Source organism: Syngnathus acus, chromosome 24 (genome assembly GCF_901709675.1).
Source record: "Syngnathus acus chromosome 24, fSynAcu1.2, whole genome shotgun sequence".
Lineage (NCBI taxonomy): Eukaryota > Metazoa > Chordata > Actinopteri > Syngnathiformes > Syngnathidae > Syngnathus > Syngnathus acus.
In genome coordinates this window covers 6,681,580-6,693,373 of record NC_051108.1, presented here as the reverse complement: position 1 = coordinate 6,693,373, position 11,794 = coordinate 6,681,580, and the positions used below count along the sequence as shown (strand labels likewise).

The following is an 11,794-nucleotide window of genomic DNA, read 5'->3' as shown; positions in this document are numbered from 1 at the left end:
TCTTCTTACGTAAACGCGACAGACTGCACAAAAGGGCTCTTATCATTTTGAGCCCTCGCTTCTATCAGTTCAACTAGAATGCTAATCGTTGCTAAAGATGCCATCTGCGGGTCAAGTGGAATGCTAATCATGGTTGGACGTCGCCTCCAAGGGATTGAAGAACGTATTTGATATTGGGAACTCACGTAACACATGCTACACCCCTCCTCTCCCAGTTCGTATTCATCTACTAGAAGGAGGTATATGTCTGATATCCACTCAAGTGATTCCACATTAACTTGAGGAGGGAATGGCTCTCATTTGCCTCTCAGGTGAGTGCAGCAAAAGCCAAGTCGGCACGGTGCTTCTGTGGCCTGCTGCACACCAAGTGACACGGCCAAACCCGACTACACAGCGGGCCGGGTTCGGCAACGGGTTTTCATGAGCGACCGACCATCAGCCACGAGTTTTTCTGCGATTCAAAATTTGAATTCCATCGCTGTGAACGGTGTTGAACAGAATGGGGATGAGTCTAAGCTGACTCGTTTAGCTTGGTTGTATGAGGACTTTTCCTAAGTGGAGATAATCGTCTTAATAGGCAAGTGCGGTGTTAGTCCGATGCTAATATGCTAAAGGCTAATCGCTCCCATAGGAATCAATTAGAGTGGGTTTGGCCGGACTGTAGCTGGGTAATTATAAAGGCAACGCAAAATGCGCAGTTAATTACGTTATGCTCTGACATCACGTCAGTCGATCGTCTCCAACACTGTGAGGCAAACGCGCTTTTTTAAGACCCCAAATATGGTTTTACTCCTAAGTTAACGCTCAGGTAGTGTTTGTTTATTGTTGGGAAGACTTTTTTGCCACAGACGGCGAGGCCGCTCACTCCCGCTGCGACGGGAAACAGATGGAAGGCCGGGATAAAGAGAATTCTCGTGCATCTGGGCAAGGCTGGGAAGTGGAGCGCCGGTATTTAGGACAGGAGAACACTCGATAGCTCGGGCTTTCTCCTCTTCTTCCCGTGGACCGTGCCAAGCCGGTTTGCCTAAGAACATTAGGGGCGTCACAGCTTGGGATTTTTGCAATTCTATTAGCTAACGGCGAACATCTTTCTCCCTCTCCCTGTCTCCTTTTTTTTTCTTCTTAAGGCCGCTTGTCGTCCACATAAGATGGAAGCAGCTTTAAAAAAAAATATTATTTTTTTTTTACATATCAAAGCTGTTGACTAGCTAGCGTCGCGAATGCTCTTTTAGGGACTGTACCTCGGCGTCTTGATTAACTTGCGCTTGGAAAACCGAGGCAAAGGAAAGAATTGGCATGCGCAGAAGAAAATGAAGAAGTGGGGCTCAGTATATGGAGAGGGGAGTACAGAAGCGAGGCTGGATTGATGAGATAAAGCAAATTTCCTCGTCTTGGTTTCACGCTCAAAGTGAGCCGCGCGTCAGCTCCGGCTCTGGCTTTGATGGCGGCCATTAAGGCTGCCTGGGCTGCAGATGGCGGGATGATTGATTAATGACGCCGTTGATTAGGTGCGGCGCTTTGAAGAAGGTCAGCAGATCAAAGCGGCGTGCTTGCATCAAGAAGCACTGCACTTTATTTTGATGCAAAGTAATCATTTTGAAGCGTGTGGAGCTCCCATGAATGAGCATCTTTTTTTACTTCAGACTCATTGATATGGTTACATTTGAGACACACTTTGTTTTTGTGTACTCGTTGACATTACCTTAGTCGTATTTTCATTTGTGAGTGCTTTTTAGCCGCGTGACCGCAATAACGCTGAGAGAAAACAACATCATAAAATCCCAGGAAGTGTTGTGCAAAAAGCTCACGGGCTCCGAGTTTTTATTTAGCCGTTTCCTTCGCTCTAATTATGGCGCCGTCAGACAAATGCTATGCATGCTGTAATTCTCCTCAGCTTCCCGCTGCTCTGCAAATCACCGCGCTAAATTTCGCATATTTTTTCTTACGACTCGGCTGCTTAACATTTTACATGATGGGCTCGGGTAGCGCAAACTCATTTGACACTTTAGATGAGGAATTCATGACTTTATCCATCACTCTTAGGAGCCCAAATCTATTTTGTTGTACTTTGTGCTGGATGCTGACCTTTAATATTTTCTGGCACAATGGCGTGATTAAAAAAAAAAAAAAAAATAGCATCCACACAGACGATGAATATTAATACCGCAAGGTGACTAGGTAGAAAAAGAATGGCGCTGTGTTAATGGTGTACACTTATTATTCTGTTATAAATGCTAACGCTAACCTTTCATTTACTCCCTATCGTCATCTCCCGTTCTCATTTTTATTTTTCCATCCGCTGCTTTGAATCCCTGGACGTTCATCTTCGGAAAATATTTAATCCAAATCTCCATACATGAATAGCAAATGAAAACTGTTGCGGAATAAATTCAAAGTTTCCGAATCGTTGGATGTTGCCTCTTGAAAGGTTTGCATACCCTATCACGCAAATTTGGTGCGTTTTATATATGTACGTTCACAAAGTGTCATGTATATAAAGCGGAATATCGCACTCACATTGGACGATGAGCTCCACCACAGCCTCACGGGGTTTGACATTGAAGCCGTTGTACTGGCTGGTCTGACATCGGTACGATCCGGTCATCTCCCGCGTCACGTTGACGATGCGCAGCGCCCCGTCGTAGCTTTCCATCTGCATGCTGCCGTCCGGCATGGGCGCCTCCTTGTCGGCCCGCGACCACAGGATGATGGGCTTGGGCTTCCCTGAAACAAGGCACTCCAGCTCCACCGTGTCACCCTCGCGGGCCACCAGGGGGGACTTGCCCCGGGGGACTGTCAAGTTGGGGGGAACTAAGAAAGAGAAAAACAGAGGAGGGACTGATATGGGGCTCTAGAAAGTCAGCGGGCGTGGTAGAGGTTGACGGTCGAATGAGGGGAAGGGGGTTAGTGACTCGCAGGCAGCGAGTGAGGACGGAAGCAAATCAAAACAATGCGATGAAGAGCTGGCAAACCAATAAGAACCACAAACCACTAAAGTGCTAGAAGAACTAAAGCCACGCTCACTTAAATTCCCAAAGTTAGCTTAGCATTCAACAACACAAACAGCAAAGCAGATGTTACCACTCAATGCACAAACCCACAGAAATCGAAGTACCAAAAGCACGCTTGCATAATGACCTTTCTTGCAAGTAATAAACTGAAACATCTCTTGCTGTTGAATAATAATTCATAACATGTTCGCGTGTGTGCGTGCATGTGTGTGTGTGTGTGTCTGTGTGTCTAAAAAGGAAGGCTGCAGGTTGAATTTGGGTCTGCTTCCTCATCACACATGCCTGGCCAAATTAATTTGTTTAATTAGCAAAGCTGGCAAATAGCATTGGCTCCTGGAGTGCTGTGTGTGTGCATGCGTGTATACACGTGTGTGGATGTGTGCTTTTCCCTACTTCAAACTATCAAGCAGACTCCAAGCCTATTTTACAAGTGCGCCTCCCAAAATAGCTTACCGCCAGCTAGCCAGCCAGAGAAGGAGTGAAAATGTCCTCGACGCTGATGAAACAGTGTCACACGTCATTCCCGATGATTCTCGGATGGCTGCCATCACTGCCCAAAGAGCGCGAGTGGCTGGATGGCGGTTGAGCTGGCGTTGAACGCTGCGATGTGATGAAATGGACAGCAATCCGTTTGGGTGGGGGGGTAAACTCGAGTCTTGTCTGTGGTTGTAATCTCGGAGAGATGCCCAATCCATTACTCCATTTTTGTCCTCATTAGGGTCAGGGCTAAGCTTCAGCCTATCTGAGCTGACTTTGGGCAAGAGAATCAAGGTACATCACATTTGCTTCCAAACAAACGGTGAGCCAGACATGCTAATCACTAGTCCACTGTGCTGCCGGCTGTCCAATCCTGCAATTAAAACACCAACAGCCGCTGCAGCACTGATGGTAATTTCAATCTTCATTTTGAGCGACGCGCCTGAGGGTGACTGGCGAGGGAATGACGAATACCGGTGACATTTCGAAGACGCCGGGAAAAGGCAAATATGCTGTATGTGAGCGGTCGCCACGGCAACAAGGGGGTCAAGCAATGATTATAAGTGAGCCACTGTCGGTAATAAAAATCTGAAAATTCAAATCCAGCCGCCGGAGGGAACTCATTTCAGCCACTTTGTGTCGACACTTTGCTGCGAGCGCCGCAGCGACAAGTGAAAAAAGAAAAAAAAAAGTCATACGCCAATACCCCGCAGCGAGGTGGATTAGTACTAGCATTCATTTGGCGCGTGGTGTCCGGCCACCTGCGGACTACTCTGGAAAGCTGAGCGATCTGTGGCGTCCAAGCACAGAATGACAAAAGTCTGGCTGGCTGCCTTGTGGTGTTGGTCGGTATGCTGACACTCGCTCCGTCAACATTGGACCTGAGCCAAGCATGTTGGGAAAACAATGGAGTGATGCACTAAAACTCTCAGTAATGTCAGCAGCTGGAAAATCTATCCATCTATCCCTCCATCCAGACAAATACAGAACGGCTACCTCTATAGATGAAGCCCTGCAGCTGGCAAAACCATTTTAATCTGACACACGTTAGAACATGTCGTCCACTTTTCCCAGCAGCCAATGGGTGAACAGTTAGACTCCTGCACCCGTTGTAGCTATTAGTGGCAAGAGACCAGACAGGTGGCCATCATTACACCAGGCCTCTCAGCACAGATTAGCCGGCAAATTATGGCAAACTCAGGCAGCACGTTTCCTTCGAGTCTGCATTATGTAGCCTGGAAACAATACGCAACACACAACGTGTCTGCACAAAGTGATCAAAGCCATTTTGAGCTCGACACGTATCCCGTCATCCCATCGCTCCATTTATTTGGTCTGTGACATCGCTCCTTGTCTCCATGGCAACAGTGCGCTCCAGCTCTATGCTCGGCACACCGCATGTGATGAGAAGGCATACAGGTTCATTTCACATGTTTCCAGCATGCACTAGAGGCGGCAGTGTCGTTGCTTCTTGAGAAGAAGCCCAACATTATCGTGCTCACAAGGTACTATTATTGTTGTAGTTACACGCATGTATCAAGGCGCTGACTTCTGTTTATTTTATGTGCAACATCAGCCCGATGAGGCGGCAAGCTAGCTGCCGCCTTTATTGTTGAGAGACAAGCAACATTGTCAGCTCGCTGTTCACAAGGTACCAAAGTGACAGCGATACAGACGTACAGATGTCACAGCTTTTGTTTATTTCACATTTTACAGCAGCCCATCGAAGCAGCCAAGTCGTCGCCTTCTAATTCCTATAGAGAATTACACTTAACTTCTACTACAGCAGCGCGTTTTGATGGCTAACTAGTTAATACATTTATTCCTGTAAATGAATAACTGGACATTTTTAAGTTATAAGAATGCAGCCGTCAAGCTTGAATGCGACGTCTGACTTCCTTTGTTTTTGGTTTTCCGCGTCTTCTCTGGAAGGCGAGCCGCATTGCTGAGGGGCTATCGACAGCGGTTAACGAGGGAAGGAAGCCTGTTTCTTATTCATGTTTTCCTGTCAGCTTTCCCCCAGCAGGAGAGGCGGGTGATTTCCCAGAAGAGCCTGCGTACAGCCGCCTCCGCCTTCACGACGTACAATTGCAGGTGGTTGCGGCGCAAAAACGACTCTCTGGGTGAGGAACAACGCTGTCTGGTTGTCACACCTGTGTTCGACATAAGGCATCACGTCACATGGTAAGATTTCCTGGGACAGTGTGTGTGGGGGGGGTGGGGGGGCACAGGATGCTCGGCACCTTCGACGAAACCACGGGAGTTTGTGTGGCCTCAAAGTTGCAACTACTACCGTATTTTTCGGACTAAAAGTCGCTCCGGAATATAGGTCGCATTAGCCATAAAATGCACAATAACGTGAAAAGAAAAACTTATATAAGTCGCTCCGGAATATAAGTCGCATTTTGGGGGACATTTATTCGACAAAATCCAATACCAAGAACAGACATGAACGAGCAACAACAGGCTAAACGATAGGTATGCTAACGTGACATAAATACAAACGAAGAGCTGAGAACGGGCCTGACATAAAATTCAGTTATTCAAATAACTATTACATAAATAACACGTTTATAAAACCATCTGTGTCACTCCAATTCATTAAATCCATCTATCGTCCTTTATGTCAACAATGGGTGCGCGCCGCTGACGGCGCTTGCACTTCAAAATATTCCACAGACCCATATAACGATATATAAATGATATATCAAATAACTATTATATAAGCAAATTGCTTAAAGCAATAATATTATCAAACCATCTGTGTCACTCCAAATCATTAAATCCATCGTTCAAATTCTTCGTCCTTTGTCAACAACGCCGCGCGTGCGCCCTGACGTCAGCCTCGTCGTTATTCCACAGATCAAGTATATAACTATATTGTAGCGTTAACAAAGTACAAAGAAAGACGTGGGTTTGGTAAACGTCTCTTTATTTAATAAAACAAGAGTTCAACGAGCCAACAACTACTGAACTGTAACGATAAAAACATATACAAAATATATCAAATAACTATAACATAAATAGTTCACCGCCACACGGCCCCAAGCGTGGACTTCCAGGCGTGTGGCGGCGTGGACTTCCATCCCCGGAGGTGGCACTTCCAGCCACGGAGGTGGAAGAGAGCTCCATAAAATAGGACCGGGCGTGCGTAAAAGCCATGTCCGAGCCCCATCCACCGTCCCCGGACAGCCACCCGGCCGAGCACCGGCCCCCGACTTCTATCCACGGAGGTGAAAGAGAGCTCCGTAGAGTGGGACCGGGCGTGCGTAAAAGCCATGTCCGAGCCCCATCCACCGTCCCCGGACAGCCACCCGGCCGAGCGCCGGCCCCCGACTTCCATCCATGGAGGTGAAAGAGAGCTCCGTAGAGTAGGACCGGGCGTGCGTAAAAGCCATAATAGTTTTTCAAACCTTCTGTGTCACTCCAAATCATTAAATCCTTCAAACTCTTCATCTTCCGTGTCACTTACAAACAAAGCCGCTAATGATGCCGGTAGTACGTGGGGCCCTTCGTCATCTTCGTCATACCGTGATCGAATCTTTGTCCTTTATGTAAACAACCGCCGCGCCGCGCTGCTGACGTCACTTGAAATTCAAATTACAGTAATCCCTTGCTACATCGCGGTTCGTTTATCGCGGTTTCACTTTTTTTTGTTTAATTTTAAAAATTTATGAAAGAATTCACATATAAGTCACTCCTTAGTATAAGTCGCCCCCCCACCCAAACTATGAAAAAAACCGCGACTTATAGTCTGAAAAATACGGTATATGCAAGTTTCAACAGCCACATTAATTTTATATTTCCAGCACATTTACCAAGTATTTAATGAATTGAATAAATAAAAAATAAATTTTCTTGAATAAAACAGCTGCAGCACCTTTGATATCACTATTTGTTGGGCCGGACTAAAGAAAGGAGTGGACCAAATTTAGCCCGCATGCCATACTTTACCCACATGAAACAGCAGGAAAGGTTATTTTTAGCTGATGAGACGACAGCAGCAAAGACATCACCAGGTGCCAATCTTGTCCACAAACAATAACAGGAATAGAAGGCAATGAAAATTGGAGCAGGGATGATTGCAAAAGCACTCTTCCGCTTTTGATTGGTATTAATTTCCTGCTATCATGCGACTGGTGGTGTGATGGGCATCAAATCTGAATTGCTAAATCAAAAACTGACTACTGTAGCTAATATTGTGGAGTGACCGCAGTTCAGAGTTCACTCAAGTATGTCGGCAAGTATGGTTTATCAAGAATGCTAATCGTCTTTAATTACCGTATAGGCCCGAATATAAGACGACCTTGATTATAAGATGACCCCCTCTTTTTCAAGATTCAAGTTTGAAAAAAAACTTTTGAAACACCAAATTTAATTTTTATACGGAAAATAATTACAGAACATCTGAAACAAATGACTATAACAATATATTTGAGAGAAAAAGCATGTTATTTTGCCTCATTCAAATCATGCAAAAACTGTCTATCGCATCTTAATATGTGCTACCGCTATTTTTATTTTTATTCTTCGTGACGGGTTCGCTTTGGCCTGGGGAGTTAAGTTCAGCATTTGCTTTTACGATATCTGGCGCCATCTAGCATTGTGAATGGGTATAATGTCTAGACCCCGAATGTAAGACTATCCCCACTTTTTCAGTCTTATTTCAATGCAAAAAACACCGTCTTATATTCGGGCCAATATGGTACTGTGATGCCATCTTTAATAATGTCATAAAATACAGTTTGAGCCCCGTCTCCTGCCGCCAAATATGGGTTAGCTGGAATGCTAACCTTTAGCTACTCTCATGATTTACAGCCAGAGTGGATGATGCCAGAGCGTTAAGGTGCATGTAGGATGCTAAAGGGGCGATTTTTTCAGCAGAGGTGACTTTAGAGTCCTCCTACGTACTTTGCGATCATCCGTCAGAATTGCGACGGCTACAGATCTACTATGCTAATTTGAATGAACAGACTCGGCTAATCACCATTGCAGGCTTTTTCCTGTCGAGACTGTTATGAATGGAAATATGGTTTTCCAACCCTGTCGGAATCCGGAGTTCTGATTGCGTGTTAATATGTCAAGAATCCGCCGTTAACAACTTGACACGCCATTAAAAGGGTTTTATCCCCGAGCTATGTCCTGCTCAGAGACAAACAATATTTCACGAAATGGAGAGTAATTGAACAATAATCCATACACGAGAGCTAATGAGAGGATTAATTAGCTGCTTCCAGTGAAAACTTTACGGGATAATTTTTTTTTTTTTTTTTAACAGTGGAACTTGTAAATCCTTTTCAGCTGTCCCTCTAATCCTGACAGCATCCAGCGGGGAGGTCCATGTCCTCGTTCCTGCTTATAAATAAGCATTAGCTGGCGGTCGGAGAGGGGGAAGAGCGCTTTTAATGAGTGTGTCACACTTGCAAATATTAGCGAGAAAGTCATGAAAGCAATCCGCGCGCATCAAAAAAACTTGATAAGAAACATTTCCAGCTTTTGGACTGTGTAAACCAGAGCTGCAAAACAGCCCCCCCCAAATCCCAGACAGACCTGCAGCGTAATCTTCTTTAATTGCTTTTATTAAGAAGCCTAATTGCGTTTTGGGCTTTCTCACTGCGGGAGAAAAGGCGTTTTGGGTACACAAAATGTGGCACCTTCCAGGCAGTCAGCAGGGAAATGGCATTTAGTTCATTTTGACTTTCACATTTTGAATTCCATACTTGATGTTGGAGTGTTGTTTTTTTTGTCTGTATTAGTTTTAGAATTAGTTCCTATTTTTCAAATTTTGCATGATGAGTGTAAGGTCACATTATACATCACGTGATAAGATTAACTGAACTTCCTTCTTCTGCGCAGTAACAATAAAATCAATACATTTCAAATGAACCCGGAAAGTTTACGTATGTTAATCAACAAAGATAAAAACGAAGGACATTTATGCTACAATCGTAGTTAGTTTTATAAATTAAAAAATGTCGATCCAATTATTTTTTTTTCAAAGCATTCTCATATTATTTTATTTTCTTAATGAACATTTGTTTGCAGTTTGTGATGTTATTAATTTTCACTAACTATGACAACCTTGATGCCATCAAAAGGTTCAGGAAGCACCCCGCAAAAAAAAAAAAAAGAGACTAAACAAGTACTGTAGGTGGAGTCGGTTCCTTTGGAATGGCGCGCATCCCGGTGCTAAACCTTCGCACAAAATAAGCTTTTCATTCTGCTTGACGACAACACTCTCAGTCATTATTTGCAGCCCGCAGACTGCACTACTTAAAAGATAATGAGCAAACTTCTTCTTCTTCTTGGCAGGTACAATTGATCTCGCTGTTTTGGAGCGCAGGGATTATCAAAGGATTATCTAAGAATAATTATACTGCCAAGGTCGACGTGCCGCTTTCATGTCGGCGGTGAGGTGCGCCCGGGAAGTGGCATTGTGTTTGTTCAGCGTAAAAAAAAAAGGCATACAGCAATGCTACATGAATGCAAAAAGCAGACCTTCGTCAAGGCGGAACGATCCTTATTAGCACTGCAAAGGCCTAATTTTTATTATTTGAGGCTTGACTTTCAAACAATATGATGACACTATAATTTTTCTATGTAGCTTCAAGACCACAAAGACTTTTTAGCGCTTTTCTCCATTTCTGCAGCAAAGACACTCAAACTGAATTAATGTTTTCTTTTCAGTATTCGCTGCAAATATGAAGGGGAAAAACTCAAACAGATGTCTTCCATGTCATACAAATGCGAAAGCTAACTCTACAAGGTTTTGTAGCATGAGGTTCCTGACTAAATGTGCAACAACTTGGTAAAGAAGACGGCAAGTAATCAAGTTCAAGGCTCGATCCCGCTCCTTTCTTTAGGAAGCACAAAGCCGCCAGATTTGATTCCTTCCGCAATTTGTTTAGACGTCTAAGCAGCTCGAAATGAATAACATTACGCAAATGCTCCAGTCCCCTTTACAAATGCTAATACTAATGATGCTATTTCCAACAACATCAACGCAAAGCCTGCAGGAGGTGAGCAGCGAATCATCATCGTCTTTTGTTCCACGCAATTCCCTTTGAGAAGTGATTGACTGATGCTAAAAACTAACACAAAAGACGACAAAGACAGTTGACAGCTGATTATTTGTTTTCTCACAGCCTGCCATCTTTGTGCGGAATAAAGTCGTTATGAAGAAAAGAAATGGCGTCGGGATGTTGTGATACAAAGTGGATCAATGCGTTGCCATTGACATGAGTACAAAGTTAGTCAGGCAAGGCGGTAGTGTCGGAGCCAGCGGGTGAAAGCATCCAATCAGATGCGAGGACAATGGAGGTTCAGTGAGCGAGAACACCGTGCAGATGGAATAACTTGAAAGTATTGATTGTTTTTTGACAAAAAATGAGAACATTATGACTTTCCCTTCTCCATGAGATGGAATATGGGAGGGAAACTAAACCTCCGGATAAGAATAATGGCCAAGCCCTGCTGTGAAAAGTGAGGAATTGACGCCCACTTAAAATTATTTTTCAAATGCTATTTTTAATAGTTTGGACTGAAACTATACCACAGACCATTTATCAGTTACCAGAATGAAATGACAATAAATGATTATTTCTTTATGTAATAGTTATTCATTATCAAACATTGCTTGGATGAGTTGGATCACGCTGTCACGTCATTTAGTGGGCACTCCATGAATAAAAGTTGTATGAAATAGCCTAGAAATGCAAAATGAAGCCAATTCACATAACCACTTAGCCGCATTAGCATGTTCTCCGAGCATCTGCTCCTCTTTGTACACTGTAATGTGCATCATCACTTATGGACTGGCTCTTTTCCAATCAAATCAAATTATATCAGAGGTCTGTATGTATTATACTGCCCCCTGGTGGCCAAGGTACACACAGCAGAAGGAGCAGCACAATGGGTGTCGATTGCTCGCTAGTCACTCTCGGGCTGAGTATTGCAAGTGTATTTCTGGAGTGAGGGGGGGGGGGAGGTGGCGGGGCTTTTTACGGCGGTGTCTGAGGCTCACCAGTAGTGGAGGAGATGTTGACGTCGATGCTGATCTCGGGAATGCCGCCGCCCTTCAGCGCCGCCACGCACGTGTAGGTGCCAAAGTCGGTGAACTTGAGGTCGATGATGTCAAGGTTGGTGGTGCCGGGCGAGATGTCCGTGTCCGTCTGCGTGATGACCATGCGCTCCGAGCTGCGGAGGGCACGGCCGTTCTTCAGCCAGCTGAACGTGAGCTCCTCCGGGGGCGTCGCCTCCACCTGCGACGACACACTTTGGACTTTCAATAACCCTTTTTCTCTTGA

General features: G+C 44.7%; 1 protein-coding gene and 1 long non-coding RNA gene across 7 annotated transcripts in view; one reads left to right on the top strand and one right to left on the bottom strand.

The window, feature by feature from the left end:
* LOC119118353 overlaps window positions 1-11,794 on the top strand; it is a 439,862-nt gene that overhangs the window by 336,681 nt on the left and 91,387 nt on the right. The gene's annotated exons all lie outside the window — the stretch shown is intronic.
* The window catches only part of LOC119118319 (MAM domain-containing glycosylphosphatidylinositol anchor protein 2-like), a 77,663-nt gene that overhangs the window by 24,533 nt on the left and 41,336 nt on the right, over window positions 1-11,794 (bottom strand). For 4 of the 6 annotated variants that reach the window (XM_037245251.1, XM_037245245.1, XM_037245248.1 and 1 more), the window contains 2 exons: window positions 11,512-11,749; window positions 2,518-2,838 (listed from right to left, as the gene is read on the bottom strand). In XM_037245251.1, the coding sequence (XP_037101146.1) occupies window positions 2,518-2,838; window positions 11,512-11,749 (559 nt within the window). The remainder of the gene's footprint in view (window positions 1-2,517; window positions 2,839-11,511; window positions 11,750-11,794) is intronic. The other 2 variants (XM_037245249.1, XM_037245250.1) reach the window with 1 other exon arrangement.